This window comes from Populus euphratica, unplaced genomic scaffold (assembly GCF_000495115.2).
Source record: "Populus euphratica unplaced genomic scaffold, PopEup_1.0 scaffold416.1, whole genome shotgun sequence".
NCBI lineage: Eukaryota > Viridiplantae > Streptophyta > Magnoliopsida > Malpighiales > Salicaceae > Populus > Populus euphratica.
Genome location: NW_011500303.1, coordinates 141,175 through 159,653, shown reverse-complemented (window position 1 = coordinate 159,653; position 18,479 = coordinate 141,175). Strand labels below are relative to the sequence as shown.

At 35.6% G+C, this 18,479-nt stretch overlaps 2 protein-coding genes and 1 long non-coding RNA gene across 8 annotated transcripts; 2 read left to right on the top strand and 1 right to left on the bottom strand.

The window, feature by feature from the left end:
* Positions 1 to 4,222, top strand: LOC105113395 (putative disease resistance protein RGA3). Of its 5 annotated transcripts, none has more exons than XM_011009553.1 (2): positions 1 to 2,715; positions 2,878 to 4,106. In XM_011009553.1, the coding sequence occupies exons 1-2, from the start codon at positions 196 to 198 to the stop codon at positions 3,931 to 3,933; spliced, it is 3,576 nt and encodes a 1,191-aa protein (XP_011007855.1). In that variant the 5' UTR covers positions 1 to 195; the 3' UTR covers positions 3,934 to 4,106. The 5 variants fall into 5 exon arrangements, with proteins under 5 accessions (XP_011007855.1, XP_011007853.1, XP_011007856.1 ...); XM_011009551.1 differs by adding an exon at positions 4,113 to 4,222 and having other exon boundaries at positions 2 to 3,890; XM_011009554.1 differs by having other exon boundaries at positions 2 to 2,516; positions 2,766 to 4,106.
* A 4,827-nt stretch (positions 4,223 to 9,049) lies between these two features.
* LOC105113394 (uncharacterized) lies at positions 9,050 to 10,459 on the bottom strand. Of its 2 annotated transcripts, none has more exons than XR_839961.1 (4): positions 10,161 to 10,459; positions 9,729 to 9,810; positions 9,511 to 9,621; positions 9,050 to 9,223 (listed from the first exon to the last, which is right to left on the bottom strand). It is a non-coding gene; the product is annotated as an uncharacterized LOC105113394 (long non-coding RNA). The 2 variants fall into 2 exon arrangements; XR_839962.1 differs by having other exon boundaries at positions 9,511 to 9,606.
* A 4,250-nt stretch (positions 10,460 to 14,709) lies between these two features.
* Positions 14,710 to 18,242, top strand: LOC105113393 (growth-regulating factor 1-like). The gene is made up of 5 exons (XM_011009549.1): positions 14,710 to 14,842; positions 14,894 to 15,382; positions 15,873 to 16,097; positions 16,428 to 16,788; positions 17,162 to 18,242. The coding sequence occupies exons 2-5, from the start codon at positions 14,956 to 14,958 to the stop codon at positions 17,970 to 17,972; spliced, it is 1,824 nt and encodes a 607-aa protein (XP_011007851.1). The 5' UTR covers positions 14,710 to 14,842; positions 14,894 to 14,955; the 3' UTR covers positions 17,973 to 18,242.
* The last annotated feature ends 237 nt before the right edge of the window (positions 18,243 to 18,479 follow it).

The window sequence follows — 18,479 nt, the reverse complement described above, 5'->3', positions numbered from 1 at the left end:
TAAATTTGACAGTAGTGCTTCGTGGAAGATGCTGCCAGCTGCAATCAATCAATTAATACAGTGAGGGAGGGACCCTCTGCTTTCAAGTTGAACGCATCTCAACATTCCAAAACGTTCCCAACTTTCAGACCATTCTTCTCTCTCTTTTCCTCAATCTTAATTTCTTGTTTGATTTCCCAAAGAAAACAAGAGAATATGGCAGCAGAACTTTTTCTTACGTTTGCCATGGAGGAGACTTTGACAAGGGTCAGTACCATAGCTGCTGAAGGGATCAGACTTGCTTGGGGATTAGAGGGACAGCTGCAAAAGCTAGAAGAGTCCTTGGCCATGATCAAAGCTGTGCTAAAAGATGCAGCCAGAAGGCCCGTAACAGACGATTCTGCGAAGCTTTGGCTGGAGAAGCTACAAGATGTAGCTTACGATGCTGAAGATGTTCTAGACGAGTTTGCTTATGAGATTCTCCGTAAAGACCAAAAGAAGGGAAAGGTACGTGACTGCTTTTCACTGCACAACCCTGTTGCATTCCGTCTGAATATGGGTCGAAAAGTTAAGGAGATCAATGGATCACTGGATGGGATTCAGAAACTTGCAACTCGCTTTGGGCTGGGAATTGCATCTCAACATGTAGAGAGTGCTCCTGAAGTTATCCGGGATATAGACCGAGAGACTGATTCCTTGCTTGAAAGCTCAGAAGTTGTAGTAGGAAGAGACAATGATGTCTCTAAAATCATGGAATTGCTGATTGGCTCGATCGGTCAACAAGTTCTGTCTGTTGTCCCTATTTTTGGGATGGCAGGTCTTGGAAAGACTACCATAGCAAAGAATGTTTGTCAATTAGCAAGGGAGAAAAACCATTTTGATGTGATTCTATGGGTTTGTGTCTCTAATGATTTCAGTAAAAGGAGGATATTAGGAGAGATGTTGCAAAAGATTGATAAATCTACTGGTGGGTTGAGCAATCTAGATGCAATTATGGAAAACCTTAAGAAAAAGCTGGAAAAGAAAACACTTCTTCTTGTTCTTGACGACGTGTGGAATGAAGACCATGCTAAGTGGGATGATTTGAAGGAGCAACTGTTAAAAATTAACAGCAAGAATGGGAATGCCGTTGTTGTTACAACCCGCAGTGAGACAGTAGCAGGCATGATGAAGACTTCTCCACGGAGTCAGCACAAGCCAGGAGAACTAACAGATGATGAATGTTGGTCCATTATCAAGCAAAAGGTGAGCAGGGGTGGAGGAGAAACAATACCTTCAGACTTGGAGTATATTGGAGAACAGATTGCAAAGAAATGTGGAGGGATTCCATTACTTGCTAAAGTTTTGGGAGGAACTCTTCACGGAAAGCAGGCACAGGAATGGAAGTCAATTCTAAACAGTAGAATTTGGGATTCTCCGGATGGAGTTAAAGCTTTGCGCGTATTGAGACTCAGTTTTGATTACCTGTCATCGCCAACACTGAAAAAATGTTTTGCATACTGTTCCATTTTCCCTAAAGATTTTGAAATTGAAAGGGAAGAGCTGGTTCAACTATGGATGGCTGAAGGTTTTCTCAGGCCATCAAATGGGAGGATGGAAGACGAAGGCGAGAAGTGTTTCAATGACTTGCTTGCAAATTCCTTTTTCCAGGATGTTGAAAGGAATGCGTGTGAGATCGTAACAAGCTGCAAGATGCATGATCTTGTGCATGATCTTGCAGTGCAGGTCTCAAAATCAGAAGTGTTAAATCTGGAGGAGGATTCGGCTGTTGATGGTGCATCTCATGTTCGTCATCTAAATCGCATGTCTCGTGGGGATGATGAGGCAGCATTAACAGCGGTTGATGCTAGAAAATTGCGAACTGTTTTCTCAATGGTTGATGTATTGAATGGATCTTGGAAATTCAAAAGCTTGAGAACTCTCAAATTGCAAGGGTCTGGTATCACAGAGTTACCAGATTCGATTTGCAAGCTGAGACATTTGAGATATCTTGATGTCTCGGATACTGCTATCAGAGCATTGCCGGAACCCATCACCAAGCTGTACCATTTGGAAACATTAAGATTCACTGATTGCAAGTCACTAGAAAAGCTTCCCAAGAAGATGAGGAATTTAGTGAGCTTGAGACATCTTCATTTTGATGATCTAAAGCTAGTGCCAGATGAGGTGAGACTCTTAACACGCCTTCAAACTCTGCCTTTATTTGCTGTGGGTCCAGATCATATGGTTGAAGAGCTGGGATGTTTGAATGAACTAAGAGGAGAATTGCAGATAAGCAAGCTTGAGCAAGTGAGAGACAAAGAAGAAGCTGAGAAGGCAAAACTGCGTGAAAAAAGAATGCACAAATTGGTGTTTGAATGGAGTGATGATGAAGGTAACAGCAGTGTCAATAGCGAGGATGTGCTGGAAGGCCTGCAGCCTCACCCAGAGATAAGAAGCTTGACAATTGAGGGTTATGGAGGTGAAAATTTCTCATCATGGATATTGCAACTCAATAATCTGATGGTGCTGAGATTGAATGGCTGCAGCAAGTTGAGGCAACTCCCAACACTTGGATGTCTTCCTCGCCTTAAGATTCTATATATGAATGGAATGCCTAATGTGAAATGTATAGGCAATGAGTTCTATAGCAGCGGTGACAACGCAGCAGTACTGTTTCCAGCACTGAAAAAACTCGCTCTATCCAGGATGGATGGTCTTGAAGAATGGATGGTACCAGGTGGAGAAGTTGTTGCAGTATTTCCTTGTCTTGAAGAGTTGAGCATTGATACGTGTAGAGAGTTGAGGCAACTCCCAACACTTGGATGTCTTCCTCGCCTTAAGATTCTAGAGATGAGTGGAATGCCTAATGTGAAATGTATAGGCAATGAGTTCTATAGCAGCGGTGACAGCGCAGAAGTATTTCCTCGTCTTGAAAAGTTGAGCATTGAGGAGTTTCGAAAGTTGAAAAGCATTCCGATATGTCGTCTTTCATCTCTTGTAGAATTTGAAATTGACGGATGTGATGAACTGAGAAATTTGTCTGGTGAGTTTCATGGCTTCACGTCTCTTCGAGTTTTAAGGATACTGAGGTGTCCAAAGCTGGCATCCATTCCAAGCATACAACACTGCACAGCTCTGGTGGAATTGATTATATGTGGCTGCCCTGAGTTGATGTCAATTCCTGGTGATTTTCAAGAATTGAAATATTCTTTGAAGGAATTGGTTATTTGGGGATGTAAATTGGTAGCTCTTCCAAGCGGACTGCAATGTTGCGCATCTCTAGAGGGATTGCAGATAGAGGACTGGAGCGAGCTTATCCATATCAGTGATTTGCAAGAATTGTCTTCGCTTCAAACATTAGTGATTAGAGGTTGTGATAAGCTCGTCAGTATTGATTGGCATGGTTTACGGCAATTGCATTCTCTTGTTGTTTTAGCAATCACCGGGTGTCCCAGTTTGAGTGATTTCCCAGAGGATGATTGCTTGGGCGGCCTCACCCAACTGGAGGATTTGAGCATCGGTGGTTTCTCAGAGGAGATGGAGGCTTTTCCTGCAGGAGTTTTAAACTCAATCCAACACCTCAATTTGAGTGGGTCCCTCAAATCCCTATGGATATTTGGATGGGATAAACTGAAGAGTGTACCCCACCAACTTCAACACCTCACTGCCCTTACTAGCTTGTTTTTAAGGGATTTCAACGGGGATGAGTTTGAGGAAGCATTGCCAGAATGGATGGCCAACCTTTCTTCTCTTCGATCTCTGTATATTTATAATTGCAAGAATCTCAAGTATATGCCAAGTTCAACAGCCATTCAACGCCTCTCCAAATTGAAGGAATTGCATATCTCGGGGAGGTGTCCGCATCTATCAGGAAATTGCAGAAGGGAGGATGGCTCTGAGTGGCCCAAGATCTCTCATATCCCAACAATCGAGATAGAGCGTAGATTTGTACAGGGAGGTTGGGGTTTTTAATTTTTATTGTTCCGTTACCTTGTAGGTATGCGGGGAGGAGAGAGAACCAATTAAAGAATTCAAAATAATGAAAGCAGCAGCAGCAAGAATTAGACTTCATTCTGTTAAAAATGGGTTATTTTCTCATATCCCAGCATTCTTTAGACATATTAATCAAAAGCAATTATTAGAGATAATGGACACGTGTACAGGTAAGTTGGGGTTTTAATTATTCCGTTACTTTGTAGTATGCAGAGGAGAGAGAACCATTCAAAGAATTCAAATCAATGAAAGCAATAATTAGACTTTATTCTTTTAAAATTAACTATCAATCATAATCAAAACCATTAATAATCTTTTATTATGTTATCAAAATTTATACTTATTATTGTAACCATTACTCATTATTGTAATAAAATTTCATAAAATAAATGATTTGTTTTTTTTTTTTCTATCTTAACCTAAATTTTAAACATTCTATTATAACCTAAATTTGATTACGTGGAATATGATGTATCAAAATAGAAAATCAATAGCCATCCTACATTTTTTCAATCATTATTATAATATCATTCTTACAAGATAATTTAACCTATATTTATTAAGATTGTTTCCATTTATTAAAGATATTTTCTTTATCTAAAAAAGATTTAAAAAAGAAAAAAGGAAAACTTGGCTCCAATTTATATAAAATATAAATTAATAAATTATATAATGATAATATATTATCTAACTCCAACTAGTACAAGTAAAAAAAAAAATTCTTTAGAAAGCCAAATGTTAACTTAGATAAGTAGTGATAGGAATGATTTAAAATATAAATTTTAGTGGTGATTAAGAACATTATTCTTGGAAGGTAGTTAAACTATTGAAAATATATTTTAGAAATTTCTTCGATAATGATATTTTCCTTACTAGCTTGGTTTTAAGGGATATTTTCCAAATGTTAACTTAGATAAGGGATGATTTTGAGGAAATAAAATAAAATAGGGATGCAAAATCTTAAATAAAATATTAAACGCAAGAATCCAATGTAAAAGGGATGCAAAATCTTAACAGTTCAACTTCTGTTAGTTGCATGCATAAAAATATAAATTTGGTTCAAACCTTCTTGTTGAGCTCAAAGCATAAAATAGTTTTGAAGAAAAAATGCTGCAAATAATGGTTCCAAAAAACAAGCAAAATCACCAAAATGCACAAAGATACTTGAATTGGCAGATCTTGTAAATTCACTTCACAGAGTATATCGATCACTCCAACGAGAGGGGTTATTGCTTAGGAACAGGGATGGCTAACTGATTAGATCACAATTCACAATTTCAAGAACTAAGGCTTTATAACTACACTACCTGAAAAAGAACCACAAGTATTTCGATACAAGAAAATTGCAGAACAATTGCAGAACAAATTGCTAACATAAAAATGAAGTACCAAAAACTATAAAAAATAAAACGAGATCACTAACAGATATATGCTAATAAGGTTGTATTCATATATATAATGGCCAAAGATCATAATTAAAAGTTCTGGAATTATGTTCTTTAGCTGATGAATATATTGTGATCAGTAAGTTTCCTGTATCTTCTCTTCTTTCTTTCACATTGGTGGGATTGTATGATGTATAAATTAAGCTCTGGTGGGCTCAACATCAATGGAAGAATCGAAATTACTGGTACTCTGTCTCCCTTCTTTATCTCTTCCTTCATGTTTCTTTCCTTTTGTGTTGGTGGTTTTGGAATTTAAACTAAAAAAGGAGGAGAACAGTAGAAGTAAAGAAAATTAACTTGTGCTTGTCCAATTACAACAAACTCTGTCTATCACTGTCTCAGTGCATTTATCTTTTTTTCTTTCGTTTATTTGATACAAAATCATTATAGATCTTTTTTTAATATAATAATTAATTATTATATAACAAAAGTAAAATACACACATTCAATAAATCTCTTAATTTCCCATCATGTTGTGCATATATCTTTTTTTCCTTTAACAATCTTTCTGCAGATGAGTATAATTTAGTAATTTTAGTATAACTTTGAATTTGAATACGGTCCACATGTATCCTAAGTGGCATTCAACATATACATAATTCTATAAGTCTTTTTTCTCTATAGCTAGCTTCAATTTTTGTACATTATATATCTTTATAGATACTTATTAAGATTATTTCATTTTGTAGCTAAGTAGGCAATTATCCACGTGTCGAGTAGATTAACAGAAACTAAAAAAAATATTTTAGAATATTAACCTTCCATACATTTGACATATTTGACGCAGTCCTTGAGAACAAGAAGAATAAAGGCCTCTTAAAAAACCTGATTATAGGGCCGAGATTGCTAACAGAGGACCAACATGAACAGCACCTTGCAAAGTCATAAATCTAGTGATGAATAGGGTGCTGAGCCAGCAAAATGAAACGAAATGTTGGACAAAAAACAAAAAGGGTAAAAGAGTGCAAGCACAATGTATAAGAGAAAACAACTGCAGCAAGAAAAAAAAACACAAAAAAGGAACTGCTTCCAGAGTAAAAATGGAGGTTGGGAGCATAACAACTGTGTAGAAGCAAACTTAAAAGAAAGATGGTTAAGGATTGAGTAATTTAAGGGGGTACTTAAAGTAACAGCTATGAAAAAGTTATAAGAGTGCGAGCACAATGTATAAGAGAAAACAACTGCAGCAAGAAAAAAAAACACAAAAAAGGAACTGCTTCCCGAGAAACCGCGGGTGTTGAGAGCAAGACAACTGGGTAGAAGCAAACTTAAAAGAAAGATGGTTAAGGATTGAGTAAAGGAGGGGGGTGCTTAAAGTAACAGCTATGAGAAGCTAAGAACACATACAAGTGAAAGAAAAAAAGTGATATGTACCGTCAGATTCTTGAAAGAAGACCAAGAAGCTGACTGAGGAGAGAATGGGCGTGATCCTAGCAGAGTTGACAGCAAAACAGTAAGGCAAGTGATAGATGTTCCACAATAAAAATTAGAAAACAAAGGTAAGGGAAGAGGAAAGAAGAGTAGAACAAAAGAAAAGAAAACAACACTATACTAAAGAAAAGTCAGCACAATTATGTTTCAAAAAACCAAATCCCAAACATTTAGAAACCAATGAATTCTTTTAACTCCTTTGTGCATCATCCTTTATGCAACATATAGCCTTGGAAGTGTTGAAACATCTAGTGAATCATCTTTAAAGCATAACCAAAATTTTCTAGGAAATCTCATTAGCATTCAAGTAGCCATAATTAAAGTAAAAAAAAAATTGAATCTTTAAACATGCATCAACACGCAACATGAAGCTACTTATGAACACAAAGCAACCAAAGAAGGAAATTTGTTGAGCACCCAGCCAGCCACAACCAAGAGCAACAAACTTGAAGTCTAGAACATCCACAAAGGAACAACATCATAAAAAAACACAAAACAACTCATGAATGCACTAATCTTTAAAGGAAAAAAAAGAGAGCTGAAAAGGACCTCAATGGTTGGCCTTACCAGCAAAATAAAACTACATAAACTCACCCAACAAAGCTGGAAACGCAGGAGAAGAGGCCCCACGTAGCAAATAAAACCCAAAACCGAAAAAACCCAACGCATAAGATGCCAAATCTTCTGGTTAACCTATCAAAACAATAAAAAAACCCAAAGAAAAAACACCAAATAGGGATTGCAAGAGAAAAAAATAACCCAAAGCCAAAATGGATGCAGAGCAAATAGATCAAAATAACCTATACAGCCACCGCCCAAAAACATTCAACAAAGATTAGCAAAACCAATTTTCACAGCCATCCTCACAATTGAAATAAAAAAATAACAATGAACAGATGTTGCCAAGAGAAAAAAAGAAAAGAAAAGAAAGAACCGAAGCCAAGAACAGCATAGAGAAAACAACCAAAAAACAAATGCAAGAAAGAAACCGAGAGAGCACACAACCACGCTTTTCAGGGGGGAAAAAACAACTAACCATCCGTTACCCTCTTAAATAAAAAAATTAGACAGCTTGACACAAAGGGAAAGAATCTAATCAGGGCAGCTATGATAGCCAAAGCAAACATGGTAGCCCATCCTAAAACGAAGTGAAATGGAGTGGTAAAGGGGTGCGGGAAATAAATAAAAAAGTAAATCAAATGAAACTGAAAATAAGGCTTTACCAAACCTGGCTCCATGAAGACCATACCTAGCCACCAACCCACAGAGAAGATGGAATGGCCAGGCCCTAGGAAAGCGGTCCCAGATGAATAGGACGCTCAATTAGCAATTCCCCGGACACAAATTATAATCTGAACAACTTGCCAAATTAAAGCGCTTTTTATGGGCAATCATTACAGTGCACCGATCCAGGAATGAATAACCTGCGAATCAGAGGAAAAAAAGCCACATCAGCAACGAGATGTCTCACAAAAGCAAGCCGAAAACTCAACTGAAAAAGAGAGAGGAGAAGGGCTGAGAAGCTGCAGATCAAGAATCTCTTGCACTTCTTTGAGTTCTAATAGTCTTATAGGTCAAATTCTTTCATCCATTTCAAACTTACAAAACCTGTGGCACCTTAACTTATCCAGAAATAAATTCTCAAATCCTTTGCCAGTTATTCAAGGTAGGGGTCTTCCTCATCGATTATCAATAGACCTGACTTACAACAACCTCAATTTAGGGTCAGTTCTTGATTGGATCAAAGATAAAGAACTTTCAGGTGTTCATCTAGCTAACTGTAAACTCAAAGAAAACCTTCCAAAATTTACAAGACCAGATTCTTTGAGCTCTTGAGACATATCTGATAACTTTCTAATGGATAGCATTAGTGGTTTCTTCACCAACATGTCTAATTTGCAAAAGCTCAAGCTGTCACATAACCAATTGAAGTTTGATATTTTAGAGATCAAATTGCCAGATGTAATATCCTCAGTGGAGCTCAAATAAAATCAGCCTAGTGGGTTTCTCTCAAGGATTTTAAACAACAGGGCAAACAACTTTCTGGAGATTTTAAATGTATCAGATTTCAGGCACAATCCCAAAACTCATAAAAGGATTAAGCTTGAAGGTTCTAAATCTCATAACAACATTCTCATTAAATCAATACATTGAGGAGATATTCTGAACTCACATCCTTATTTTCAGCATACCCTGCCTTAAGCTCAACAGCCTTATCCACATAAGGCTTCTTCTCCAGAAACAAATCGAAATCAAAACATAACAGTTACAGACCACTCTCATCATTCAATAGCTTATAAATGTCCACCAATGATTTATAGAAAAAAGAGAGATAAACCAACACTCACTTCACCAGTCATTAATTTCCATCTCTCACCACCTTCCCTTGCAACCTGAATTTCATCAAATGCAGCATTAGCATTACTATACACTTTCCTAAGATCACCCCTTATAATTATTAGTATATCAACTTGAACAACATAATAAAATTGAAAATGACAAAACTATTACGTTTCATTTATCTTCTTAACATTCTTAAGAGTGTGGGTTGATACTCTTTCCTAAGATCACCCCTAATTAAAGAACAACACACATCAATTCAAACCCCACTCCCCATATTCACGCATTATCATCACATTATATTACACCACACAAACAAGCAACAAAGGGGCATTATCACATGAGGAGAAAGAAAGTAATGGGAGGTCGTTTCAGTGCATTTTGATCATTGCCCTTCTCTTTCTTCGCTTTCGGCTCTGTCAAGATTGCTGTCTTCCTACAAACCAAATCACTAATTCACAATCCCCAAATCATGACAAACAATCAGTTGATTAATCAGATAAAAAAACAAAATCAATGCCTCTTAGCATCAAGACTACATTATGGAACTGAACTAACCAGAATTTATCTTGATTTTATCATCAAGACTACGGCCTTGGAAACTTATAAAGCCACTGGCAAATCCTTCTTGCACTCTTCACTGCATGAATCAATTCAAAAAAAAAAACAAATGAATTACTTCATTGATTCCTTAATTAATTTCTGCAACCAGGTTCCCTCTTTCTTAAAAAATTCAAAGAACCTTGATTGAAAACCCCATAATCAAGTCAAGAACACAAAACTAGAGACACCCAGAAACAGAGTTTGTTCAAAAATCAACCGCGTTACTCAATTTCTTCAAAAAAATCAAAGAACCCATAATTTTAAACCCCAAAATCAATTCAAGAACACAAAAATAGAAAAACCCAGATTTAAAAAAAAAATCAAACAAATCATAGCTACATTTCTTGAAAATCTTCAAACTCAAATTAAGGGAACGCAAGTAAATACCATTTAACAAAACCACTGTCATCTTTTGCACGAACAAGTGAAGCAGCAGTGGTAGTAGCAAAACCATCAGTAGACTTGGCTCCTCCTCCTCCTAACTGCTAAGAGATTTTAAGAATGAAAATAAAAGGAGAAATGTGCGTGTCTGATTGACTGGGAACCAATCTGGATAACATCTAGAGGTGCCTTAGTGATGGAAATGGCTGGTAGCCAAGTTCCATTCACGGTGTTTACAAGTTAGTGAGCAAATAGAAGAAGAGAGAGATAGAAGCAGAATTCCACGCATTCAGCTCAACATTCATTCATTACGTTCATTACTATCCTTCTCCAATTCTGTTACAGATCTTATATATGAAGATAACTTCCTTTATTCTCGCTACCGGCCACACGTGGCATCTTTTCTTAACAAACCCTGCGCTAATAAAATGCGCGTATAGTTATAACTAAATCCTAATGGTCATATTGTCTAAGCTTCATTTGATTTGAAAACAACCTTGTGTCCAGTGCAATTCCTTCCTCCCCCTCGAATCAAACTTAACCTGTGACAAGAAGAAAATTTCAGTTATGACAGCTGTAAAATGGCGCCAAATTGTTGGGTTTGGTATGAGAAGGAAATCATTTTGACATGGACAGATGACTTGGAATTCTTATCCACCATTGGATTTTTCTCATGATTTTATATCAACAGCTTCGATTCAATTTCTCATTTTTGGCTCGCCTTCAAGAAACCATCGCAAAGTACATGGTTGAGGTATATGGAAATGGAACCCCAAAAGCTAGAGGTATTTATGATAATTAATTAGTATTTAGTAGTTTTATAAACCATAGTTTTATCTTTTATAATTGACTATTTTATCAAGTTTTTAAGTAATTTAGTCTTCTTTTTTATGTTTCTAGTAAGCTGCTCTTTTTCCCATGTATCTCCGTCCCTTTGTTTATGCTTTTGGAAGTTTCTGAGGGAAGGGTTTTTTACTTCTTTTGCATAACCACAGTTGATTTGTCTTTACTTTTTTTTTTTTTTGTTGATGTTGATGAGGTTTTTTCCACTTTCCTAGCCGCATCTGCACACTATGTGGTCTTTTATCTTTCCAAGTTTTTCTTTTTCCTATTTGATTTTGATTGTTTATTTGCTTCTTGGTTGGAGTTACTGATGGGGCTCCTGGTTAAGAAACTAAGGTGGTTGTGAGACTATGAGCTTGCTGATGGTGTTTACATGTCCGTGGCAGGTTGTTCTTGAATGGTAGATCAACTGTATGTAGAAGAACTTCTGAGGCTTTTTCATGGAACTTGATCCGTTAGGAGTACTTGGACACTGGATAGACTCCTAGCTATTGTTTATGAAACTTGATGGTGCTCTATGTAATAAAAGGTTCCGAATTGCAGCTGAGATAGCCACTGGTTTGCTCTTTCTCCGTCAGACCAAGCCAGAGCCACTGGTTCAACGTGACCTCAAGCCAGGAAACATTACTCCAGCAACATGTTCTCATTTAGAAATTCAAGGTATTCTTCATCTCAGCTCTCATATGGGCATTATATGCTTGACCGGATTTCAAATCTTCAGACGACCTTTTCAGTATCAATCATCTGTTTCCACCTCTAAACCATGGGGATTGGCTCTAAAGATTACCCCTGGATCTAAAAGGTTGGTAGCAATCATGCAGACAAACTCGTTGCTAAACTTCGATCAGGACAAAAATGCTGCTCCCCAACTCTGGTATGTTTGGTCTGATGTTATACTTGGTGGCCAGAAGCAGTTTGTAAATACCAAGGTTATGCCATGACTTCTTGAATTTTTCTTCTGGCTTGGCCAAGATTTAATTCCACCTTTATCGTTTTGTCCAAAAACTAACATTCAATAATGGTACTTACTCGGTCTTCATTGGAAATGAAACTAGAGTTTAAAACTTTACATTGATGAGGACAAAATACCTCCATTAATCTTCTTAAATGCATGTCTATCTATGTGCTTATGTCGTGTTTCAAAATGCAGTAAACTTGAAAAAACATCATTTTTTATATTTTTTTCAAGTTAACTGTAATTTAAAGCACATAAACAATGTTAATAAATGTAATTTAAAAGTGTATTTGTAAATGCGTTGAACTGCACTTCTAAAAAAAATTAATTTTTATTTAATTTTTTAAATTGTTTGTATCTATTGCACTCTCAAATATACCCTAAAAATATTGAAATAAGCGTTTGGCTGAAGTTCAATCATGTTTTTGAGGCGTTGTTTCAAGGAAACTAGGGTTGTTGAAGATGAGGGTCTTTTAAAAAGATGATTGGAAGAGATTTGGAGCTCGAGATTTTGCACGAAGAAGATGACAGATGAAGCGCTGAATGAATTCAGAGGTAGAGATGGTAGCTTAAACTTTTTCAAACTAAATTCATGAGAATCAATGTGAGATTAATGATTGTGTCATCAACTTCAAATTTTTACGTATCGCATCGATGTTATTTAATTTTCTCTTGAGATCCAATAATACAACATTGGATTATTGTTGATATCCAAAATATACATTAAACATTTGAATAGATGAAAGTTGATAGCTGGTTTGTTAGTAAAGAGACAGCTGATATGATCAAGGAAAGTAAAGAAGTGTATGCAGTTTATATACGTGTTTGGTAATACAGCGTATAGTACTGTTTTTTAGTGATTATTTGGTATTGTATTTGAAATTATATTTGATTGTGTTTTAATTTAACTTAGAAAAATATTAAAATGATAATTTTTTAATGTTTTTAAATTATTTTAATGTACTAATATAAAAAATAAATAAACAATATATTTTTTAATATATTTTTAAATAAAAAATACTCCGTGAAATAATATCAAATACATATTTAAAAAGTATGTTTTTCTTTAAAATATATTAAAATAAAAAATTTATAATTTTTTTATTTTTTATATTAATATATCAAAATCATTAAAAAATACTAAAAAAATATTAATTTGATATTTTTCTAAATAAAATATATCTAAAAACGTAAATTATCACAATCTCAAACATTTATTATACAACTGGATTTGCAAGAATTGAAAACCATTTTGAATCTAGGTTATTGGATTCAATGTGTAGGATAGGATGGATTCTAATTCATTCATGAGTTAAGATTTTTTTTAGTAAAAAAAACTCCTACATTGGTTATTTTTTTATTTTGTTCGATAGAAGTTATATTTCAAAATTAGTATTGAGATAACATATATATCTCGTTATAATTTTTTAATTTGTCTGATACACAATTTTAATTCAAGTTTATTACAATTTATTTTGTAAATTTATTATAGCATTATGATTTATCTTTCTTTATATGTTTCTAATTTATTTATTTATTTTCTTTGCTATACAAATTAACTTTATTGTAGTTTTTTTATTTTAGTAACCTTCTCCATTAGCCTAGATATAGATGGCTTTGTTTAAAATCTGCAAGAAAAACAAAAAAAGAGGACTTAAGTGTATTATTACATTACACAATAAACTAAAAGGCACAGGGAATTACTTTTCCACAACGGACTAATCTTTTTTTAAATTTCACTGTTAAATTGCCAAATTGAATTCCGATTTGGGTAAATTTTTTTAGAAAGTGTGAGATTAAAAGAGAAGGGACTAGTGTGAAAAATACAGAGGGAATAAGTGGCTTTAACAAAGTTTGTGCAAAATATGAATTTTAGTCCCTAAACTTTTGTAACTATAAATACATGATCCTTTCAGTTTTTAAAAATCAAGAATAAAGTTGATTTTGATCTCAAATTTTATTTTATTTTATTTTTAATTTCTTGTTTGAGATAGGAAAGGAAAAGTTATTGTATTCTACAGAAAAAAGAGAAAGTTATCACCTACCCTAACTAAAGCCATGGAAAGGGTTATTTTGATGTTAATGACATCCTGAAGAGTTTGTGCGTGTTAAAAATAAATTTTAAAAAATAATAAAAATATTATTTTAATATATTTAAAAAAAATTAAAAAATTAACCTTTATTATATTTTAAAAATACCTTAAAAAATAACTTATATCACATTTTCAAACATGCATTTCAAATTAAGAGCAGTTTGTGCCGAAATTGCAACCGATCTCCCGGATATGACCTCTAAATTGCCAATGATTTGCTAGCACATAATGTCAAAATAGAAGGACACGAAAAACCTTCATCATATCTTTATTTTTCAAATATAATACTTTGTTTGCAAGAATATTTTTGTAGCTTGTTGTGTCCCTCAGATGACCAAAAATATATTGTTTTTCACCTACAGAACAGAACCATGGATTAACATGTGGTACCATGTCGGACAAGCGAAGAGTGTGTGCTTGGTCTTACACCCTCATCCGCTTCTTAATAGATTTTTATTATTATAATTGATTGGTTTTTTAAAATATTTTTATTTATAAACATATTAAAATATTATTTTTTTAATATAATACATGAAAATCATTTAAATATATAAAAAATTAATTTAAAATGATTATTAAAAAAAAATACAAAAACATACAAACTATAACTTTCAATGTAACTTTCAAGCTCAACTCTCTCTCTCTCTCCCTCCAATTATTAATTTTCTTTCTCAAAACTCAAATCTTTTTTAATCTTTTACTGAAAAAATCAAGTCTTTCTCTTAAAAGTACAAAACCCAACCTTGGGATGCACCCCTCCTTCTCTTTCCCTTCGTTTCAACTCATGAGAGCTTCTTCTTCCACTTCCAATTTCCCTTCGTTTCAACTCATGAGAGCTTCCACTTCCACTTCCACTTCCACTTCCTTGCAATGAACTATTGCTTTAATCCTACAGTCTTTGTAGATTGCCATGGACTTTGGGGTTCTTGGGTTGGAGGGTCTTGTGGGTCCTGAAACTAGTAGTGAAGCTCCTTCTCATGTCTCACCTCCTGAGACCAAACCAAAGATTCTTGGATCTGTGTTTAGTAAGCGAGAAACATCAGCATCGTCTGCTCAAGATGATTACTCGAGGACTTCAAAGTTGCCAAAAAATGATGATTTTTCTGTCACCAAAACAATGTCATTGCACCAACCCACTTCTTTACTGAGATCTAATTATAAGCTTTCTGATGATTCTCGCCAACAAGAGCACATGATGAGCTTCTCTTCTCCAAGACCAGAAAGGACTCCATTTCTAAGCAAAGATGGTGGGTTAGTGGAGAGAAGCACACAAAACCACACTGCCTTAAGCTTTCCTTACCATCAGAACACAGCGTCTTCTTATATTAGAAGTGCAGGTAAGTAAATAAGCTCTTCAAGTTTTTGTTTTTTTGGTTAAATTTGGTACATGGATTTCGTTTGGTGTTTGATTTTGAGTGAAGGGTTTCCTGGAAATGACAGATTTTAGATGCATTCTTGTCCAAAAGATGGACTTTGCCTTTATTTTCATGTACTGGTGATGGTCTTTTCATGGGGATTTAGTAGAAATTTTACAGTTCGAGTCTTGTCAAGGGTAAAGTTGATTTTCCCCATTCTTATGAGCCTGATATTTCTGCTTTGGGTTTGGTTAATTTTTCTGTGTTAAGAGAATGTTAGATACAAAAGAGGAAAAGGAGCAAGAAATTTTAGGAAAATCAATAGTTACACAGAGATATAAACTTAAGCAATAGTTTAGTTTACTGCCTGTTCCCGTATTTTTTTTTCTCCTAAGTCAAAGTAGGAAAATAGTTAAGGATACATATAGCTTCGGTAAATGTTACAGGCAAGAAATGTTTTCTTTTGTTGCAGGTTATGACACTGGAGGCTTGAATGCAGGCATGCACGGGCCTTTTACTGGGGTTAGAGGACCATTTACTCCATCTCAGTGGATGGCGCTTGAACATCAGGCCTTGATCTACAAATACATCACTGCTCGTGTGCCTGTACCTTCTAATTTGATCATTCCTCTCAAGAAGTCTGTCTACCCTTATGGCTTACCTGGCTCCTCTACTGGATCCTTCCCTCACAATTCATGTAACCTTTTTCCATCCCTCTGAAATACACTGAAGAACAATGCATTTCCTATTGATAATTTTCTTTTAATTTCTGTATTTTTTTTTTGTTTGTGTGTTTGAAATTTATTTTTCTTGTTTGGTACTGAAAATAATAACCTGCTTTTTTCAATTTATTATGATTTTTTAATATATTATCAAACCTCTATGAAAGATGTTTTTGTAGCTATACAGTAATACTCTAATTAAATTTTCTTCACCCCCCCCCCCCCCAAACCCCCACCTGGCTGATCTGTTCCCTTTATCTGTTGTTTTTTTTCTCCTTTTCCTTCCTCTTTCCCAATCTGCATAGTGGGATGGAGCGCTTTCCATCTTGGTTACCCTGGCAACAACACTGATCAGGAGCCTGGAAGGTGTCGTCGGACTGATGGCAAGAAATGGCGGTGCTCAAGGGATGCTGTAGCTGACCAAAAATATTGTGAAAGGCACATAAACAGAGGCCGCCATCGTTCAAGAAAGCCTGTGGAAGGCCAGACTGGCCATGCTGCCACTGGGACTGCCAGTTCAAAGGTGGTGCCAATGTCTAACTCAATGTCAAAATTGGTTATAACCAATGGCGGTGCCTCCAACAGAATTGCGATGACCACGCAACAACAGTTCAAAATTTTGCAGCCGGCTGCCACCAACACTTCTGCAGATGTTGATGTCAACAGGTAAAAATAATGTGTATTTGAGCTTCCTTTTGTTTGTTTGTTTTATTTGCCTTTTGTTATCTCTTTCCAGTTTTATAAGACGGTATTTCCCTCTAACAATATGTATACTCATGCTCTCGTCCTTTTACTTTACAGTAAAGTTGACCCCAGTAATTCCATCTTTACTTTGGTGACAGTGCTAGTCCTGGTAGTTGAAACTTAGGATTCCTTTTTCAAAACGGGTTTCACTGTAACTTCTCTTTTTTGATTACCCTGTACACTTGGATTGAAGCCTTTTATGTTGAAAAAATGTATTTGTGGAGTTATGGATCCTGTTTGTATCTTATTGTTTACCAAATTACTATATTATAGTCTTACTTTTGGTCTTTGACAGAGCACAAGATGCACAGAGCATTTCTATGATGTCTTCCACCATCAACCGGAAATCTGATGAGTCCTCTTTCTCTGTTCCTAAACAAGATATCTTAATGGAGCAGTGCTCCCAAACAGAGTTTGGATTTGTCTCCTCTGATTCTCTCCTCAACCCATCGCAGAAGAGCTCTTACATTAACTCTAAACCCTATGAGTCTTTTCTGAACTTTAATGATGAAGAAAGCCAAGATCAGCATCCCCTTCGTCAATTCATCGATGAGTGGCCGAAGGATCAATCTAATTGTTCTGTCATTAGCTGGCCAGAAGAGTTGAAATCTGACTGGACCCAGCTCTCCATGTCAATCCCAATGGCCGCATCAGACTTCTCATCGTCATCATCCTCACCCACACAAGAGAAACTTGCCCTCTCACCATTGAGTTTATCTTGCGAGTTTGACCCTGTACAAATGGGTTTAAGGGTGAGCATTGACCATAATGAATCAAGCCAAAAGCAAGCCAACTGGATACCTATCTCTTGGGGAACTTCAATTGGTGGCCCTTTAGGTGAGGTCTTGACCACCAGCACTAGCCATGCGGATTCCTGCAAGAGCTCATCAGCCCTTAGCCTTTTGAGAGAAGGTTGCAATGGCAGCCCACAGTTGGGATCTTCTCCGACAGGAGTCTTGCAGAAATCAACTTTCTGTTCCCTTTCCAATAGCAGTTCTGGGAGCAGCCCAAGAGCTGAGAGCAAGAAAAACAATGACACTGCTAGTCTGTATGAGGACGTGGGTGGTTCGATAATTGCAAGTTCATCACCTATTCCATCCCTGTAATCAAGCGAACTCTAAGGATGAAACCTGTCAAGGAAATGTGAAGAAGCTTGGAGTGTCTATTTATCTGATAAATTCCTGCAGGCCATGTTCTCTTTGTTGCATGTTCATTTTTCTCAATTTAGAATGCAAGGCATGGCTGATTCCAAGTGATAGGTATTGGCCATTCTTGCACCTATGGATCTTTAGTGATCTTTAATGTGTGAATTGAAGTGATTTTGTTTCTGCTTTGTTTGAGGTTAATGTCTTATTTCTCCCGGCTCAACTATGAAATTTGCTGCCTCATCTCTGTGAAATATAACCCCCATTGATACTGGAGCGCAATGCATTATCAGATTGGGTCAGGACATGCATGCTTCAATTATAGGTACGATAATATAATTCATTATTTTTTAAAGAATTTTTTATGTTGAAATATATTAAAATAATATTTTTTTATTTTTTAAAAATTATTTTTAACATTATTTAGTTAAAATAATTTTAAAATTTTAAAAATATATTAATTTGACA